Source organism: Dermochelys coriacea, chromosome 1 (assembly GCF_009764565.3).
Source record: "Dermochelys coriacea isolate rDerCor1 chromosome 1, rDerCor1.pri.v4, whole genome shotgun sequence".
NCBI lineage: Eukaryota > Metazoa > Chordata > Testudines > Dermochelyidae > Dermochelys > Dermochelys coriacea.
Genome location: NC_050068.2, coordinates 280,141,641 through 280,162,690, shown reverse-complemented (window position 1 = coordinate 280,162,690; position 21,050 = coordinate 280,141,641). Strand labels below are relative to the sequence as shown.

Sequence of the window (21,050 nt, the reverse complement as noted above, 5' to 3'; positions counted from 1 at the left end):
AGATGTATTTCTAGTTCACTCCCTCTTCAGGATAGTGTATTATAAGCAAGAAATCACAAATCAAAGAAAGGGAATACCTAGGAAAGTTTTGTATGTTTAGCAAACACAGAAAATATTAAAAACACACTATGACCACAATTATTTGAGTTCCGGTTTCAGAGTAGCAGCTGTGTTAGTCTGTATTCGGAAAAGGAGTACTTGTGGCACCTTAGAGACTAACAAATTTATTTGAGCATAAGCTTTCGTGAGCTACAGCTCACTTCATCGGATGCATTCAGTGGAAAATACAGTGGGGAGATTTATATACACAGAGAACATGAAACAATGGGTGTTACCGTACACACTGTAAAGAGAGTGATCACTTAAGGTGAGCTATTACCAGCAGGAGAGCCGGGGCGGGGGGGGGAGGAGAAAACCTTTTGTAGTGATAATCAAGGTGGGCCATTTCCAGCAGTTGACAAGAATGTCTGAGGAACAGTGCGGGGGGGGGGAGGGGTTGGAATAAACATGGGGGAAATAGTTTTACTTTGTGTAATGACCCATCCACTCCCAATCTCTATTCAAGCCTAAGTTAATTGTATCCAGTTTGCAAATTAATTCCAATTCAGCAGTCTCTCACTGGAGTCTGTTTTTGAAGTTTTTTTGTTGAAGAATTGCTACTTTTAGGCCTGTAATCGAGTGACCAGAGAGATTGAAGTGTTCTCCAACTGGTTTTTGAATGTTATAATTCTTGACGTCTGATTTGTGTCCATTTATTCTTTTATGTAGAGACTGTCCAGTTTGACCAATGTACATGGCAGAGGGGCATTGCTGGCACATGATGGCATATATCACATTGGTAGATGCGCAGGTGAACGAGCCTCTGGTAGTGTGGCTGATGTGATTAGGCCCTATGATGGTGTCCCTGAATAGATATGTGGACAGAGTTGGCAACGGGCTTTGTTGCAAGGATAGGTTCCTAGGTTAATGGTTCTGTTGTGTGGTATGTGGTTGCTGGTGAGTATTTGCTTCAGGTTGAGGGGTAGTCTGTAAGCAAGGTCTGGCCTGTCTCCCAGGATCTGTGAGATGTCATGGGTTGTCCTTCAGGATAAGTTGTAGATCCTTGATGCGTTGGAGAGGTTTTAGTTGGGGGCTGAACGTGATGGCTAGTGACATCTGTTATTTTCTTTGTTGGGCCTGTCCTGTAGTAGGTGACTTCTGGGTACTCTTCTGGCTCTGACAATCTGTTTCTTCACTTCAGCAGGTGGGTATTGTAGTTGTAAGAATGCTTGATAGAGATCTTGTAGGTGTTTGTCTCTGTCTGAGGGGTTGGAGCAAATGTGGTTGTATCGTAGAGCTTGGCTGTAGACAATGGATCGTGTGGTGTGATCTGGGTGGAAGCTGGAGGCATGTTGGTAGGAATAGCGGTCAGTAGGTTTCCGGTATAGGGTGGGGTTTATGTGACCATCACTTATTAGCACCTTCGTGTCCAGGAAGTGGATCTCTTGTGTGGACTGGTCCAGGCTGAAGTTGATGGTGGGATGGAAATTGTTGAAATTATGGTGGAATTCCTCAAGGGCTTCTTTTCCATGGGTCCAGATGATGAAGATGTCATCAATGTAGTGCAAGTAGAGTAGGGGCATTAGGGGACGAGAGCTAAGCGTTGTTCTAAATCAGCCATAAAAATGTTGGCATAAGTGGGGCCATGTGGGTACCCATAGCATTGCCGCTGATTTGAAGGTATACATTGTCCCCAAATGTGAAATAGTTATGGGTGAGGACAAAGTCACAAATTTCAGCCACCAGGTTTGCCGTGGTGTAGACCTATTCATGATGACATTTACAACACACACTTTCAAAAACCAGTCGGAGAACACTTCAGTCTCTCTGGTCACTCGATTACAGACCTAAGAGTGGCAATTCTTCAACAAAAAAACTTCAAAAACAGACTCCAAGGAGAGACTGCTGAATTGGAATTAATTTGCAAACTGGATACAATTAACTTAGGTTTGAATACAGACTGGGAGTCATTACACAAAGTAAAACTATTTCCCCATGTTTATTTCCCTCCACTGTTCCTCAGACGTTCTTGTCAACTGCTGGAAATGGCCCATCTTGATCATCACTACAAAAGGTTTTCTTCCACCTCTTCCCCCCCGGCTCTCCTGCTGGTAATAGCTCATCTTAAGTGATCACTCTCCTTACAGTTAAAAAAAAAAAAAAAAAAAAAAGAGTACTTGTGGCACCTTAGAGACTAACAAATTTATTTGAGCATAAGCTTTCGTGAGCTACAGCTCACTTCATCGGATGTAGCTCACGAAAGCTTATGCTCAAATAAATTTGTTAATCTCTAAAGTGCCACAAGTACTCCTTTTCTTTTTGCGAATACAGACTAACACGGCTGCTACTCTGAAACCTCTCCTTACAGTGTGTATCGTAACACCCATTGTTTCATGTTCTCTGTATATAAATCTCCCCACTGTATTTTCCACTGAATGCATCCGATGAGGTGAGCTGTAGCTCACGAAAGCTTATGCTCAAATAAATTTGTTAGTCTCTAAGGTGCCACAAGTACTCCTTTTCTATTTGAGTTCATAAGCCTTCAAAGATTATGGAGCTAATATGTTTTTGAATGGAAAAAAAAAAAAGGCATTACTTCTGGGCTGGGTAATTGGGTTAAAGGAACAACTCCATTATTTGGCCAGTAGATGGCAGCAAATAGTAGGGTAAGAGCATATTTCTGTAATTACATCAAATGTTATCACTCCACATGTACAGTTAATTATCTTTATAGTGATATTTTTCATATAGAGCTCTTTTAAAAAATACTGTTATGTGACTAGATTGTGGTAAGCTGAAAAAGAAGAATGCGATCTATGTGCATCTCCTTTTCTTTTTGCGAATGCAGACTAACACGGCTGCTACTCTGAAACCTATAATTGTACTACTTTCAACAAAATTCATTGTTTCTTTGTAAGAAGGTGATTGATACCCTTTAGTTAAAACATAAAAGCATACGTGTTTTAAAGGAAACACCCAGAATACCTTTATATTTATTATAGTGAAATATCTCAGTATATAAAAGGTCTGAAAAAGAACAGATGAAATGCTGCTCATGATTAGAACAGGAGACATTGAGGCAAACTCAGCAGGTGTGAAAAGGAACATGTGCATTCTTCCCCCATCACCACCCTTTTCCACCCTCCATCTTTCCCTTTCCCTGTGTCCCCTCCTGCCTATTTTTCTCTGTTCAGCCCTGTTCCATTTTTGTTTCTAGTTAAAAAAAACTAACAGACCTGTGAATTACTTCCCTTAAATACTGCCTGCGGTGGCAATACCAGTTTTCATGATGCTCTGACACTTTCAGATCTGCCTCTTGTGATTAGTGTTCCTCTTCCAAATCCAATTCTAGCTTCCTTTCTCAATTATAAAATGATATGGATTGGATGAATCCTTTAGTGGGTTAGTTAGTCTAGAGTTACGCAAACTGTGTCCTGTGAATTGCTAGTGAGCCACAAAGCTCTTGCTTGTGTTCTGCAGAGTTTTGTATAGTTACATGTTGCTGATTCTCCTTCTCATTACCAGTGGAGAGAATCAGAACAGGTTGGATGCGGGGGAGAGGGGGAGGGAGAGAAGGGAGGGAGGGAAATGAAAGAAAAAAGGTAGACAGTTGAATTACGGTCTTTTTTTTTTTTATTCAAAAAGGACAAAATCTTTATCACACTAAACACAGCTAAAAATCATGAATAATTTCCAGTAAGAAATTGCTGTAGATGCCACAGTAATGTTATGTAACTGTGAATGGGAGGAGAGAGTTCATATCACAATTTCTCTATTAAGATGTGGTTCACACTTATTACAAGATTTGATACCATGTTCTCTGTCCTCTGGTCTAGTCACTGGTCCTATTGACTAATGGAGTAGTTGTTCCCGATTCTGTGTCATTACTTCCATGAGACTCAGTTCTTTCAACCTTTTATTAAAGTTTGAGACATTTGCTGGAAAGTAGTGCCCACAGAGCCCATGATCAGATCTCCATTGTGCGAGGTACTGTACAAGCGCATAGTAATAGATAATCCCTGTCCCAAAGAGCTTTCAGTCTTAGATTCCAATCCACCTGCTTCATGCTTAGCTTTATACACTGTAAGGAATCCCATTGATTTCAATGTGACTGCTAGGTTCAGGACCTAAATACACAAGAGAGCCAAAGGGTAGGAAGGGAAACAGAAAGAAGAAGTGAAGTGACTTGCCCAAGTTCATATAGCAGGTCAGTGGCAGACTCTGGAATAGATTTCCTGACTTCCAGACCAGTGTTTTCCTCCTGGACTGCACTCCCGCTTTGACTCGTATTTTATTTTATTTTATTTTATTTCTATTTGTTAGATTTATTTTACTTAGTTGCTTCTGGGAGAACTAGCAGGTGGTGATAGTATTCCAGTATTCAAATTTTGGTTTAAAAGCAATGGGTTATTCTAACTTCTTTTCAGCAAGAAGAAGTCAGAAGTGAGAGTTATACCCCTTCAATTTGAACACTGGTTTATTTTGGTATTCATATTCATGCTAGGCAACACACATATTCTGAAGTGTCATAATATGACAGATTGATAGATTTTTGGTCCCAAACCTACAAACCATCACTCATGTGAGTAGTCCCATTTGTAGTTAAAGGACTACTCATGTGAATCAGAATTAGCAGGCCTTTTATCTGTGTTACTTTAGGATGAATGATTTTGTGTCTCAAGTTCTATGAGAACCATTCTGTGAAATGTTAAGACGCTGATGTGTGATGTTCATTATTTTGCATGTAAAGAGTCAAAAAGTTCTAGAGTTTAATGCCAGAAGGGAACACCAGATCATCTAGTCTGACCTCCTGTATATCACAGGCCACCCGCACCATTCAGCATCCACACACCTAAACTCAAAACCGAAATTAGGCTGAAGTATTACAGCCCACAGGAGACTAGACTGTTATGTGTCACAGAGAATACGGTATCAGAATCAGGTACATCAGTGCCCAAGGCACCTGCAATGGCAGGGAAAGGATTAAATGATAATATGTACAATGTAAGATCATTATTAATACTAAAAGGTGAAATGGAAATAAAACTCCTAAAAATGTGATACACGAAATGGGACCATCATCAATTATAATTTTCCAAATACTTTTTCATTTCATGCATATATATATATGTTTGATTTATTTATGCCTAAGTTTGTTCAAATTTGTGTAGATCAGCATAGATCAATTGACTTCCAGTGCAAATGACTTCAATTGGAATTGAGCTATACTGATTTACATGAGATGAGGATCTGACCTTCTTCATACAGTCCTATTAAAATACTGCATATCATATAGCTATCTGCATGTTTTTAAATCATGATTTAACCAGTGGGATAAAATTTTCTTGAAGTAACTTGTTGATTGCACTGGAACAACTCAGTTCATAAACAGTTAAAATCTGAATAGATGTTTAGATTGCCTTTGCTCAATGTGCTGAAAAAATTTACAGTAACATTTAGAAATCGATTAGAAGTGTTTAATTAAATTCAGTATTGGAGATAACATTTAATGTAAGGGTTTTTCATTTGTTTTAGTTCCAAGTGCTGTATCTGATTTACAACTAGCAGAACTAGAAGCCACTCTCATAAGAATTGCTTGGAGGAAACCACAACAACCAAATGGAATCATTACCCAATATAGGGTTAAAGTGTTAGCTCAGGACACCGGATTGACTGTGGAAAACACAATCCTCACAGGGAAAGTTAAGGTATTTTGGTATTTATATGGCTATTCCGTTTTGGTTACCTTGCTCATGTGATAGTTGTGGTGGTTTTATTTTAAATTACAAAATTAGTTACTATTGATTAATTTTCAGTCCTTTCACACTGTCCCTTATTTTCTGCTCTAATTTTAATTCAGAGTTAAAGTTTCTAGTTTCACCTCACTGCACTGTCATTTAGAGTATATCCACACTGCAATAAAAGGCCCATGGCATGGCACTCGCTGGTTTGGGTCAGTTGACTTGGGCTCACAGGGCTTGGGCTCCGGGTCTAAAAATTGCAGTTTGGGCTTGGGCTAGAGCCCAGGCTCTGAAACCATGTGAGGGGGGAGCTCAAGCTCCAGCCCAAGCCTGAATGTCTACACTGCAATTTTTAGCCCCACAGTCCAAGCGCTGCCAGCCCAAGTCAATTGATCTAGGCTCTGAGACCTGGTACCTTGGGTTTTTACTGCAGTGTAGATGTACTCTTGAAAGCTTCCATGCATATGTCAGTAAAATGGTTTTGACTTTATAGTTAAGCAAATGTAGCAAAGCACAGGAGACAGAGATTGCTTTTTTGCCAATAAGGATTTAAAGATACTTTTGCCACAATGTATCTGGTACCAGTAAATATGTGGATTTTTCCATGTTAATTTGGAAAAGTATCTGTCTCTCTATTAGCCATTTTCTTAACTTCTGCTGGTCTAGATTCTTCCCTCTGTACTCAAGACTCCAGCCTTACTCTGAAATGAATGAACCATTCACACAGTAAGGTATACCTGAACATGAGTGGCAGAATCTGATTCTCTGTGTTTACTGATATTCTAAACAAAGGCTTTTTTATGATTTGTCACAAAAAAGGGTAGTTTTCAATAACATTTCCTTTTAATAGTGATTCTTAAATCTTTTTTTTTTAGTGTTTAGGAATACTGATTTTAAAAAGAGGATATTTTTCAAAATAATCATGTAATTCAAATCATTAGTTGTCGTTATTATTATTATTATTTATTATTTATTCATTTATTTATGTATTTACGATAGTGTCCTCTTCTCCACCTGAGAATGGGATCCCATTGTGCTAGGGAATATAGAAACAAGTAATAAGAGAGGGATCTTGCTCTGGGAGCTTAGAGACAAAGAGAGGTTTATTAGTCCCATTTTACAGATTGGAAACTCAGGCTCAGAAAAATTCAGGAAATTTTGACCAGATCTACTTATTTTTTTTAATGAAACTTTGATTTGAAATTTTGATCTGAAATTTAAATTTGAAAAAATATTCAGCTAGATTTTTATTTAAAAAAATTTTGGTAGGATGTTCAATAATCAGCTACCGAGCTGGTCAAAATTTGTTTTTATTTTTAAAAAAAATCCACATTATTTTCAATATTTTTTAACAAAAAGTCACAATTTTTGTACTGGGCTTTCAATAAGTTCTGTTATTAAGTGACTTGCACCAAGTCACATGGGAAGTCTGCAACAGAACCTAGAATTGAATCTAGATCTCCTGGATATTACTTTGTACCTGATCCTGTGCCATTGACCCAATTAACTTTCTCTCCTCCCCATTTCTTATCCTTCAATCCAGTTAGTCTGTTCCTCCTTTTCCTCCATGCCCAGCAGGCAGAGCTTTGAGAATGCAGGATAGACTGTCTCCCTCCTCTCAATTTTAGTGCCACAGTGACCCCCCATGGCCCTGGGCTGGAGTAGTCTTAGTGCAGATGAAATCTGTGGAGAATTTAGCTGCCAAACTCTAACAAGTCTTTACTAAGCAGGGAGATATTTAAAAGGCTTTTCACTTGACCAGATTTGGGTGAATTTTCCTAGGTATATCAAAAGGCACATTCAAAGTAACACCCCTGCTAAGTTTCAAGACCTTGCTCCAAAGCAGGGAGACACTAGAACTTCTTAATGAAATGGTTGTAAGAATGTTTTTAACACGAGCAAAACAACATGTTTTCCTTTAATCCTATTTTCGGAAGGTACTAAACTGTTTTAGCTGAAACTTAAAAAACAAAACAAAATCAGCCTGAGTCAGATACCCAGCAAGGCAGATTTCAGCTCAAATAGTTAAAGTTTATCAAAGTTATAAGCAATTAAAAATAAGGTTTTATAATGGGAAGTGTCAGGCGACCTTAATTGTAGTTGTTGATACCAGCTCCACCTATAATGTATATTAAGTAACCTCTTTAGTATATATACATATTATTATATACTATTTATATCTAATATGTATATATGTGTGTGTGTGTGTGTGTGTGTGTGTGTATAATGGGAAAAATGAGTTAATGGTAAGTGTCATATTTGGTTTGCGATTTATTTGTTGTTGTATTTTTAATCTTTAGCATTCAATGGATTCTGTGGATCCAGACATGTTAAATGAAAATATCCAATCTACTTTCACTGGGGATACAATAGAAATAGCCACTGGATTATATGAAGGCTCAGCCGAGATGTTTCCCACAATACAAACAGTTTCTTCAGTAACATTTACTATTCTATCTACTGATAACTTGCCCAGCATCAATGGAGCAGCAGAACTATCTTCAGTTTCTGGTAAAATTTTAAGATATTTTTATACCTACCTCATTGTTCAAAAGTTCCCTGTCACTGTCACAAATATGATCTTTAGCACAGAGTTCAACCAAATTATTAATGGGTCATTTTCTGGAGTCAAGTTTTTTACTACCAAATAACCTTCTGAAGCAACTGTGAATGCCACACAGGCAGGAACTAGCCCCTTATCACCCAGCTGACCTTCTTCCTAGTGAAAGTAGCACACTAGAGCCATCAGCCAAGCTGCATAGACAATCAGTTATTACAGTTGCCAAAGCAGGTGTGATTGCAGGGGATTAACATATCTCCAAGCCCTTCACAGACCTTGATTTCCCTGAACATTTTGACTAATAGCTTTTCAAATGTCACTGAAGGTAAATAGGTCAAAAAGTTACAGCTCTGCTCTATGGGGTGGCAAACAGATGGGGATGACCCCCCATGTCCTGGTGATGTCATTAGTGTATACACTTGTTCTGCGTTATCAATGGAACATTGTTTTTTTACTAAGTATGGATATTTATGATCCATTAAACAAGACTTAGTTGACAGATACAGGCTTAAAATACCTCTCCAAATTTTTACCATGAGAGCTTTAAACAGCAGACAGAGGGCCAAATTCTGATTTTATTTATGCTCCATTAAAGTCCCTGCATCTGGTTTGCAGTGTTTTTGTAGTGATATTGTCACAGGATATGAGAGAGACAAGGTGGATGAGGTAATATCTTTTATTGGACCAACATCTGTTGGTGAGAGAGACAAGCTTTCAAGCTTACATAGAGCCCTTCTTCAGGTCTGCATCTGGTGTAATACAGTATTCAAGTATAAGTAACCTAGTGTAATGACACCTGTATGGGGCACTGATTTTGATTAGCACAGTCGGCTGGCTACTGAGTTTAGCCTATACCCCTGATATCCTGAATATTCTTCTGATCCAACCCAGGCCTCTTAGCTTTGTTTTATAGTATTGGCCCGGCTCATTCATCCTACCAAAACCCCCACATGAAGGGGTCTCCTTGAGGAGACCCTGGAGTGCATGCTCTTGAGATTGATCACATCAGTTAGCTGGGGAGAAGAAAGAGGAAATTCCTCAGTCTCTGTGGAGAAGAAAGCAAGGCCCACTCCCTAGTTTAGTAGATTCCTGTGGGTCCTGGGAGGCTGGGGCCATCTACACAGAGGTCTTGTGCTTCCATACCAGCATTTCCCCCTACTCCCTTCCCAAACTCCTTCGGGCCACAGACCCCAAGATCCACAGACCATAGGGGAGACCATCTGCATTCCCTGTCCTCAGTTATCCTGCTGACTGTTTAGCTTGGCCCACTGAGTGTCCACCCAGTCCCAAAGCCTGGACTTGGGACTGTGTGGAGAGACCTCTACAGGGTCTAGGGAGTAGGGAACGGATGTGCAAACATGAGGAGATCCATGTACAGAGTGTCTCCTCCATGTGTGAGTTATAAACCATGATGTAGCTTATTATTTATATATTCTAATTGCCATGAAAGTGAGGTGAAAAATGTCTGCAATAAAATGTGTGCGCAAAAATATTTCCGCTTCAGCTTAGACTTTTGAAAAATAATTTAATTTTACAAATGGAAAACAAAGCTTTTTTCCTTTTAACCACAGATAACCAGTATGTCATCATTTCATCTGAACAGCTGTCATGTACAATAAAAGGACTTATACCTTTCACAGAATATACAATCAGTGTATCTGCTTTCACCATTATTGGAGAAGGGCCTCCATCTGTTCTCACTGTTAGGACACGTGAACAAGGTAACATTGCATAACTTTAAAATAATTTCAGGTAAGGGATTCCTCCTTCCACCCCAGTTTTTGCTATGATTTAATCTTTCCTTCACCCACATCAATTCTTTTTTGTTTTTGTTTCTTAAGTTCCAAGTTCAGTGCAAAATATTTATTATAAAAATATAGCTCATCATCTGTTTTGCTGTTATTGGGATCCTCCAGCAAATCCTAATGGAAAAATCACTCATTATACAATTTATGCGATGGAACTGGACACAAAGAGAGCATTTCACATGACAACTGCAAACAATAGCTTCCTTATAACAGGTATGGGATAGCTTTAGCATGAGGGGATGACTCGATAACCTGTTGAGGTCCCTTCCAGCCTTACATTTCTCTGATTCATAAAAATAGTTGCAATTGTGTTATGCACAATGTATCAAACTGACTATTTAGAAATGTAGGTAGTCCAGATCATTCCTCCCCATCTTCACGTGGAAGGGTGGCTTGAGCATTTCTGCAACACTCTCCCTCGCAGAAGGGGAGGGAAGGGACAATGAGGCTGGAGGGGAGGAGTGGGCAGGCTGGGGGAGAAGACCTATTGTACTCACCTCTGGGTCCATGGAAGTTACCTGAAAAAGGTAATAAATGCTAGGTCCAGGGGTTGGCATGGCTAGAGAGCTCCCTGGCAATGTGGCTCCAATGGAATTGCTCTACCTATAAACGGAGGAGGAGGAGGAGGATGGGGGGGGGCAGAGCTGGTGCAGGGGCAGAGAGGGCCTCTGCATCAATGGCCCAAACTTCTTGTGGATCCAGAGGAATCTGCCAATTTGGGGAAGTGGCTTTTCTATTGAGGGCAAAACCCACTATCCTGTTTTCCTTCGGATGGTAGTTAGTAATTTCTGCAAGCGATTTATAATGTGACTTTTTTCATAGAACTTCCCCTTCTTGGCTTTTCACATGGGAGGGGGTTAGTTTGTTTCTGTGCTGCTAGTTCTTTCTACGACTTTCACCTTTTACACAGTATGTGTTAGAAATTTATCATCTTTTTCTACTTTTTAAAAAATACCTTTTTGTATATTAATAGAAGAAAAGGCATCCCATTGTGGGTTTTCAGAAACCTGTTTGTACTAACCAAAATACTAAAATATATATACATGTTCACATACACACTGGATTCCTTATGGATAAATTGTTAAAGCTATGTACAGAGATTAAGCTAGTCAATTTCTGTTGAAGTCAATGGGAGTGATTAGTTGAAGCCCCCAACTTAAATTTTATTTTAGTTAGTGGGTTTTAGAATATCTCATAGTGGCTCTATGGGCTATTAGTTGTTTTGTAAGTTACATAAATTCTTATATAGCTATGAAAACTATTTGAACATTGCCCATTTTTATACTTACTATGTGAACTAAAAGGAAAAGAGGATGTTTAAGAAGAATCACAGGCTAGGATTCTTTTTCTTGGTCTTCCTAGGTCTGAAAAAGTACACAAATTATAAAATGAGAGTAGCAGCTTCCACCACAGTGGGAGAAAGTGCTCTGTCTGAAGAGAACGATATTTTTGTGAGAACACCTGAAGATGGTAAGTATCTTATTTGCAGTGATGTGCATGAGCTGGATGTGTGCACAAACAAATGATAGAACATACTCATTGAGATCTATTTCCAAAATTTGGCATCTTCCCAAATCCACTCATTCTATGGCTCTCCCACCACCCAGTGTTGCTTCCCTCAGCCAGTTTTGCAGGCCTCGGAGGAAAGAAATAAACTTCAGCAGCACCTGAAGGTCAGCAAATTTGGGCTCTGGTGCACCAACAGGGGAAGCAGCTCCAGAACCTTGACTGAAAATGCCCTGTCTCCAGCCCCTTTCTAATTAACCCAGGGGTTATTAGCTTGGAAGATCCACAGCTTCTGCCTGTTATCATGATGTGGAAGATAGTGGCTTCTGAGCTATCCAGAACCTAAACCTTTAAAGGCTTTTTATCTTAAAACCAGCATTGTAAATTGCACCCAGAAACAATTTGGAAACCATCTCAGATCATGGAACCTGGGTGAATGTGCTGTCTACAAGTGGAGTTTCTGAACAAGTGAACAGGAGCATTCTGCATAAGCAGCAGTTTCTGAGTTTAACTATGGTATAGCCCTTTGTAGAGTGCAGTGTACTCGGCTTTATTATCCATTGAAATTGATCAGTAATTTTATTATAAGATACAATATTGCAGGAACTATTTGCACTGTTATATATCAGATCAAGATTTTGTAGCTCTAGGTGGTACCTGAGCACAGCCCCTCTCTCCACAGCATGCTCCTCTCAAAACCCTGCCTGCAGAACAGTTACTGCTGTTCCTAGAAGTATTAACATAGGCTCTGGGTTGGCACCCCCTTGAAAAATGGGTAGATTGTATGGACACAGGAGTCAAGGGTAGCCTAGTTCTTTAGGGAGTCCTGCTGCCAGAGGGGAAGGGGAGGCCAAGTGGTAGCATGGCTTGGTCAACACACCACATAGTTTGTCCCATACAGATCCCTGAGAGGCATAGGATTTGGATCCTACCCCTCTGCCATCTGATCTCCCCTGAGGGGAACCGTGGTTGCAAACATAGGGTTGGGAAAGCTGTGACATTTCCTAGGCCCTTTCTCACTTACTGTCACTCCTGCGGGTTTTACTTTAAGTGAGTAAGATATGGCTCAGAATCAGTCTTACCTATTTAATGCTATATGGAAACTGGAATAGTAATTTTGTATGACCATATCTCAGAGTGCTTCACAGTAAGCATAAACATAAAATCAAGTAACTTATTTGGATTTTTACCAGCAACAGTAAAAGAGCTGCTCTTTTAAATATATACCAAGGATATGTCCACACTTGGAGATTGGGGTGTGATACCCAGCTCAAATAAACATACTCAGACTAGTTCTCCTTGAGCTAGTACATTAAAAATATTAGTGTAGTCATGGTGGCATGGGCAGCACAAGGGCAGCACAGGCTAGCAGCCTGGAGTACATACTCGTGGGTTCTGGGTGGGTTTGTATTAGTAGAGGCTAGCCTGTGCCACCACTGCTCATGCTACTGCTAGCTTGCAAGAGTATATCTACTCGAGTTGGGAATCCCACCCCTAGATGTAGCCTAATAGATAGATCCATCAATCACACTGATCAGATTAGAGCTGTATTGAATCTTTGTGCCTTTTAGCCCCAGCGTTGAGGTAGTGCAGAGCTGCACCCTCCAGGGATCACAGGGAGGCATTCTGAGCCTCCCTGTGGTAAAAAAGTATTTTGGAACTTCCTGAGCAGGGGGTTGGACTAGATGACCTCCTAAGGTCCCTTCCAACCCAATATTCTATGATTCTGTGATGTGCAGGGAGCATGTAACACACTCTCCCCACAGTGGACAGTCAGATCCACTGGTTTATATGAAGAGGATCAGGGCCAGAAATCTGCTTACTCCTCCACTAGTGTGAGTGGCTTTCTTTAGGCACTCATATACCACAATGAGGAGTATTGGGTAAATGCAGCAGCTGTCACTGACCCCTACACCGAGAGCACAACAAACATAGAGAGATTTGGTTCTACGAGAGGGCCAGCCACAATTTGGCCACTAAGGGTATGTCTACACTGCAATTAGACACCCTCGGCTGGTCTGGGCTAGCTGATTCAGGCTTCTGGGGTTCAGACTGATTGCAGAGTAGATGTTCAGGCTTGGACTGCAGCACAAACTCTGGGACCCTCCCACCTTGCAGGGTCCTAGAGTCTGGGCCCCAGCCTGAGCCCAAACATCTACACTGCATTTAAACAGGACCTTAGCCCAAGCCCCCTGAGCCTGAGTCAGCTGGCACAGGCCAGTACATACCTAGTGAAGACATACCCTAAGAGATAGGATTGGTGGTACTGAGTTTACAAACACAGTTGATCAAATTCATCCCTGATGTAATTCATGAAGTCAGTGTTGTCAGTCCAGTGAGTCCTGCCATCCTGGTATGGGATGGAAGGGACTCCACCATATGATTCTGAAAGAATGTAGCCACTGGCTAGGAGACACAATAATTGCTGAAGGGTGTGGGCATGTGAACTGACTCAAAAACACAGCCATGAAAAGGGAAAGAAATATGCTGTGACTAACTTGCAATTAGTTTACCTAATACAGCTGGTGATTGATGACCATGAAGATCTCTGGGTAAATCTTGTGTGCTGTGGTGTGAGGGTCACACAGAAAGCAAGTCTAGCTATGGGGTAACTTATTGGCTACACTTGCCTGCAGTGTCTTGACCTCTAGCTGATGACAATAATGTCGTCACAAGGCACTGTATATAAATGGGCATAAGTGAGCCTGCTCTAAGGCACAAAATCAGCAGTAGATATAAACATCTCTTCCATAGAAGAGCTGCTCACATAGTCACTACTAATATATGCAATATATAAAACTTAATAAGATATAATAAACATTATTATGTTTTATTGCCTGAGCAGCAGAAAAATTGTGACAGTAAAGAATATTGTCACATTTATACATTTATTTTGTCCCTTATTTCCTTTTCTAATAATTAGTGTTGGGCTTTGAGGTTTAGTTCATATAAATGTTCAGATATCTCAAAGCTTATCTTGAACCTTCTTGGCCTGGAGGTCTCACAGAAATTTCCAATGCTTCTTTATGAATTTCTGACTCAAGAGGTTCCAGTTGTAATAGGTCACCACTCTGGATCCCACAACTGCCAGCATAAATATTCCAATATACAGTAACTCCCAGTTCTTGATTTCTGTGGCATGGAAAGATAATTAAAAGCAACAGCAAAATATCCTCAATTCTGAGAGAAATGTGGATTGATGAGGACCTATAAACTATGTACTTAAACTAGATAGATTATCATCAGGAAATGGGAATTAAAGGTAATTTCCTATTCTCCAGTGGTACAGTATAGCTCACTGAAGCCAGTGGAATTAAACTGCTGTGAAACTGATGAAAATGAGAGAAGTATTAGACCTAATATCTATGGCCCTGACCCTGTAATTAGATCCATGGGGGCAGAGCATTACACCCACTTGAAATCCCACTAAAGCTGGTGAGACTCCACACAGGCACACATGAATATGGCTGCAGGATCATTGCCCAAGTTACAACATTGCAAGAGAGATGACAACGCACAGAGGGGGACTGGTTGGAGGAGGGAGAACAAAAGTTACAGAGATGTAGGTCATGTGGTTGCTATATTTAGTAATGCACGTCTTGGAATTTTTCATGGTTTAAAAAAATTATTTACAACAATGTTCTTTTTTCTTTTTGTGGCAAAGTATGTTTTGAGGAGAGAGCTGAAGGAAAAGAGGAAGGTGAAGGGATTGTGGTCTGGCTCACAAAGGAGGTTCTAGGCACAGGTGGATGGATGGAAGAGGGCACAGAAGCCAAAGTAGGGGAAGTCAAAGGTGATGACTGCAGAGGGTGGGGATGTTTAAAAAGAGGAGTCGAGAGAAATACACCGCAGGAGCGGTGCTCAGGTCTTTGAAGGCAAGGATAAGGAGTTTGACTTTGATGTGAAAGGCAAGAGGAAGCCAATGAGGGGATTTGACAAAGAGTTGAACATAGAGGGGTAGGCGGACAGATGATTTTTGCATCTGCATTTTTGATGGATTGGTGGGTGACGTGAGAGAGAGTCTAAAGAGACTGCAGAAGTTGGGTACAAGGTAATCAAAGTTTGCACAACAGTTTTACTGGTGGTAAAAGAAGGATTTCTGAGATATATAAGGGTTGAAAAACTGATAGGATTTAGGGATAATGATTTGGAAGGGAGACCATATCATCGCCTTTAGCTCTGGATCTTGCTTTAGCTGCCTCTAGAAATGTCTAGCTATTAGGAACATGTACATTTATGGGAACATTTCTCTATTATATGATCAGTTAAAAAAATTCAAAGACCTTTCATTCTGTATTACAGAACCAGGCTCTCCTCCCCAGAATGTAGAGGTATTAGATGTAACTGCAACAGGAATATACTTGAGATGGTCACCACCAGAGCAACCTAATGGGATCATAACTCATTATGAAGTTCTGTACAATTATGCCAATGACTTATTTATTAAAAATACCTCAGCTACACGTATTTGTTTAAATGGCATGAAACCATACACTCTCTACAACATTTCCATAAGGGCTTTCACTAGGTTTGGCCATGGGAATCAGTCATCATTTCCACTGTCTGTCAGAACTTCTGAAACTGGTGAGTATATTTCTTAAACATACTATAATTTGTCCACATTTGATAGCGTGTGGTGACATTTTATGCCAGTTCATTTTACTGTAATACACATTTTTATGCCAAGTGCTTCCCTCCTTCACCTGTGCAAAGACTGAGTAGGGAGTGGGAAGGGGAGAAGAGGGCAATGAAAGCAGAGATGTAGTATGGGACCCAGTAATGTATTGTAGAGCCTTATACAGTCCCTGCCTTTTACAAATTCTCCTGCCCTGCAGGAAAAAATGTCATTTTTATAGAAACGGAGAAATTTCAAAAGACCAGGAGTGTTGCTGAGGACAAAGAGCTTGAATTTGATAAGGTAAGAGAAAGGAAACCAGTGAAAAAATTCAAAGACAGATATTGGTGACATGATTGAAGCAGCAGGAAAGTAAGATGACATTATTGAAATATTTTGGAAAAGGGAGTGGTAAAATGAAACTGGAGAGGGTTACAGTAGTCAAGATGAAAGTTGCTCAGGGCAGGGAAAAGGTATTTTAGCAGTGGGTACTGAGACAGAAGGGTGGATTTTGGAGATACTAACAAGGAATCAACAGGATGTAGCGAAAGATTAGATATTAGGGGTGGGATGGGGATTGAAGTGGGAAGGGAGAAGGAAAGAAAAAAATCAAGTCTGGGAGACAAGACAGGATAATGGAAATACCAATAGACATGGAGAAGAGAGGCAGAAGAGGGATTACGGGTTTCAGAGTAGCAGCTGTGTTAGTCTCTATTCGCAAAAAGAAAAGGAGTACTTGTGGCACTTTAGAGACTAACACATTTATTTGAGCATAAGCTTTCGTGAGCTACAGCTCACTTCATCGGATGCATCCCGAAAGCTTATGCTCAAATAAATTTGTTAGTCTCTAAGGTGCCACAAGTACTCCTTTTCTTTTTGAGAAGAGGGATTAGGAGATTAGACATCAGATGTTGGGGAGGCAGCTAAAAATGCAGGAAATGATGGAGGTCAAGAGGGATGTCTGGAGCAGAGCTGAGAAAAATCGGGTTGATTTGAACTCAAACCATTTTTTGTATTTTTTTTGTGTCAGATAAAAAAACTCAAAACTTTTTAGTTTCAAATTGACCAAAATGTTTCTGGTCAATTTGAAATAGTTTTTTCAGTTTTTCAGTTAGTTTTGAGTGAACCAAAACATTTTAGTCAACCCAAAACAATTTTTTTTTATTTTCTGTTTTGATTTGATTGTTTACAAGTGTTTTAAACCCTTATTTTGGTGTTTTGTTTTTAAATTGGCAATATTTGAATTTGAAATGCCAATTCAAAACAAAAAGTCAAAACAAAACATTTCCAAATGGTTGAAATGAAAAAATTTAACTTTCTCAATTTTTTCCCATTTGTTTTTTGGCTGAAACAGTTCATCAAATTCACGAATAGTTTTGGAGTACAAAAATGCATTTTTAAACAAAATAGCCCCTGATTTTTTTTGCCTAGTTCTAGTCAGGAGTATAGAAGAGGAGTGATTTTGAATAATTGGTGTATAGCTAGTGGGTGAATGATTGGGAATAGATAAGGTCACAGTGAAAGAAAGACATGGAGGAAGAGACTGAACAGATCTCTTAGGGATCCAGAGGAACAGGAGAGGATGTGGGGAGTCAATAAATAAGAAATTAGTAACCTTGATAAGGGAATTGTATTGGATGGGGAGGACAAAAGCCAAGTTGGAAGGGATCATCTGAAGAAGGGGAAGTCAAGGCAATGAGAGTGAACAGCATCCTCTAGGATTTTGGAAATCAATAGGAGAAGGGAAATAGAATGGTAGCAACTGCAAGAGAAGGAAGTTAGATCATGGTGACATCTTTATCAAGATAAAGAAAGAAGAAACAGAGATATGAAGTTAGTGGGAAATACAGGTACCCAGCAACTCTCAAAAGCAGGCCAATTTGATAGAGGTTTCTATGTGTGTATTTTGGAGTCTAACTTTATGCATTCACATTTTGAAAATTTTGGTCTGTGTCCATTTGGTTAGGCAATGATGACAATATGATGTCCTGAAAGTGAAACTACTTTGTGCTTACTTAGCTGAAAGTTAGCTAATATAATCTGTCAATTGTTTTTAAAAGTCAGTAGGGATCTAGATACCAAAGTCTTAAAGATGACATGAATCTGTAATAAATTACTGCCTAAGACCTTCTAGTTGGTCATTCCCTTCCTTATTAGTTACCACCATTTATAGCTGAACACGTTGCTTCATACAGCGGATTTTACCTGATAAGGAATATGTTCAAGAGAGTATTGTATACTTAGCAACAGGCCTGAAAAACCTGTACTTTAAGTGTATTATTAATAAGTACGTGTTAAAAAAATAAATGTTGGAAACCTTCACTCATTCTTTAAACTAAACAAATTAATTTCAGGTTCAGTTCACTTCTTATAACCTATTCTGGCCCCTTAGGTCCTCCTTTCCTCCTCTCTTGGGGGTGAAATGGATGCAGAACAATAGGTTTGAATCCAGAATTAGGTGGGACACAGAAGAGAAGCTGCAACAACATTCTTTATGAGATCTTCAGAGATGGATGTATCACAGGGAAGGCAGGCATTTTAAGATTGAAAGTATGGAGGGATGTGGGACCTATTGAAGCATCATTGTGTTTGAGAGATTCCACCACTAAACTAGGAAGCTGTTTGAGTGATTTCCCAGCCTCTGATGGAATTCAGCCCCTCTCTGGATATTGCTAAAGCCTCTCAGCCAGAGGTGACTTATCTCTGGGGTTCATACAAATATATCTGAAGAGCAAGTATCGGGGTAGCTGTGTTAGTCTGTATCCACAAAAACAACAAGGAGTTCAGTGGCACCTTAAAGACTAACAGATTTATTTGGGCATAAGCTTTCGTGGGTAAAAAAACATTTCTTCAGATACATGAAGAGCAAATGTTTTGTATTTTGAATGCAAATGGTTGCATCAAATTGCAGGTATTTTCAAAATATTTCCCAGGGAGGCGACCCAGAACTCTTGTAAAACCTATTTATCCCCTCTATCTTGTCAAACTGCACAAACTGAAAGCTGTGCAGTGATAACCAAACTTATATTTATTTTGTTTCAGAAAATGATTAAACAAAGTTATCATGTGCTGGTGCCTCTCTCCCTGGTTCTGGGATCTGGGAAAACAGGTGATAGTGGTGATTTGTTTTTAAAGTGGGAAAACAAATTAAAAGATTGCCCAGTCCCTACCTCTTTGCAAGCATGTGGAGCAGGAAAGGCAAATGGAAAAAATGTTAGTGGAAACCATTTGTTAAAATATTGGCAACACATCAATGAAGAGTTTCTTGAGAGAGAGCCAAGTTGGAAATTCATGGTGATAGCTACGAAGGTGTCAGGGAGGAAGCTCAGTATCACAGGGTTGGGGGAAGTGAGCGAGAAGGTCTTTAGCTCATTTGTCAAGAGAATTCCACCAATTTGTTAAAGGCGGTACATAAAAAACCTCATTATACAGATAGTTTCATTATATATTATAGATACGTTTTTCATGTCTTTTTGACCTTGCAGATCAATTCGTAAAAATATAAAATTATTTTTAGTAAAAAAAAATCAAATATTTACAATATACTGTATTTTTTATTGTTTAACTAATGAACAAAACTTTGACTTCACTCTTTTAAGTCTGAATTTTCCTCTTTCAGTTCCTGATAGTGCACCAGAAAACATAACCTACAGGAACATCTCATCTACAGAAGTAGAGTTATCATTTTTTCCACCATCTGTTCCAAATGGGATTATACAGAAGTACACTCTATATCTCCAGGGGATTAATGGAACTGAGCTAAGAATCATAAACACTACTCTTCTGACGATAAGTATTACAGGTTAGTATGTAACAATCTGAAACTTGATAGTGTCTTGGTTGGTTGATGGTGTATAGTTCATGCTGACAAATTCCAGTCAGAAGGAAATATTTAATGTTTGTTCGAAACTTAATGTTTACAACTTCAATATACCAATGTCATTAGATGTCACTTTTCAAGAAGATAGCCACCACTGACACTAAATTTAGTGCTAATTGTGAATACTAAGACCTTGATCCTGAAAGGTTTCAGAGTAGCAGCCATGTTAGTCTGTATTCGCAAAAAGAAAAGGAGTACTTGTGGCACCTTAGAGACTAACAAATTTATTTGAGCATAAGCTTTCGTGAGCTACAGCTCACTTCATCGGATGCATTCAGTGGAAAATACAGTGGGGAGATTTATATACACACACAGAGAACATGAAACAATGGGTTTTATCATACACACTGTAAGGAGAGTTATCACTTAAGATGAGCCATCACCAGCAGCGGGGTGTGGGGAAGGAGGAAAACTTTTCATGGTGACAAGCAAGGAAGGCCATTTCCAGCACTTAACAAGAACATCAGAGGAACGGGGTTGGGTGGGGTGGGGGGAGAAATAACATGGGGAAATAGTTTTATTTTGTGTAATGACTCATCCATTCCCAGTCTCTATTCAAGCCTAAGTTAATTGTATACAGGTTACAAATTAATTCCAATTCAGCAGTCTCTCCTTGGAGTCTGTTTTTGAGGTTTTTTTGTTGAAGGATAGCCACCCTCAGGTCTGTAATTGAGTGACCAGAGAGATTGAAGTGTCCTCCGACTGGTTTTTTAATTTTATAATTCATGACATCTGATTTGTGTCCATTTATTCTTTTACGTAGAGACTGTCCAGTTTGACCAATGTACATGGCAGAGGGGGCATTGCTGGCACATGATGGCATATATCACATTGGTAGATGCATAGGTGAACAAGCCTCTGATAGTGTGGATGATGTGATTAGGCCCTATGATGGTGTCCC

The 21,050-nt window shown here is 39.5% G+C and overlaps 1 protein-coding gene across 9 annotated transcripts in view; it reads left to right on the top strand.

Annotated features, from left to right (window-relative positions):
* PTPRQ (protein tyrosine phosphatase receptor type Q) overlaps positions 1–21,050 on the top strand; it is a 200,190-nt gene that overhangs the window by 73,528 nt on the left and 105,612 nt on the right. For all 9 annotated transcript variants that reach the window (XR_006274423.1, XM_043492806.1, XM_043492801.1 and 6 more), the window contains 7 exons: positions 5,575–5,747; positions 8,081–8,291; positions 9,912–10,061; positions 10,182–10,361; positions 11,511–11,618; positions 15,957–16,238; positions 19,889–20,071. Coding sequence is in view for 8 of the 9 variants with exons in the window: in XM_043492806.1 (XP_043348741.1) it covers positions 5,575–5,747; positions 8,081–8,291; positions 9,912–10,061; positions 10,182–10,361; positions 11,511–11,618; positions 15,957–16,238; positions 19,889–20,071 (1,287 nt within the window). In the remaining variant the exon portion in view is untranslated. The remainder of the gene's footprint in view (positions 1–5,574; positions 5,748–8,080; positions 8,292–9,911; positions 10,062–10,181; positions 10,362–11,510; positions 11,619–15,956; positions 16,239–19,888; positions 20,072–21,050) is intronic.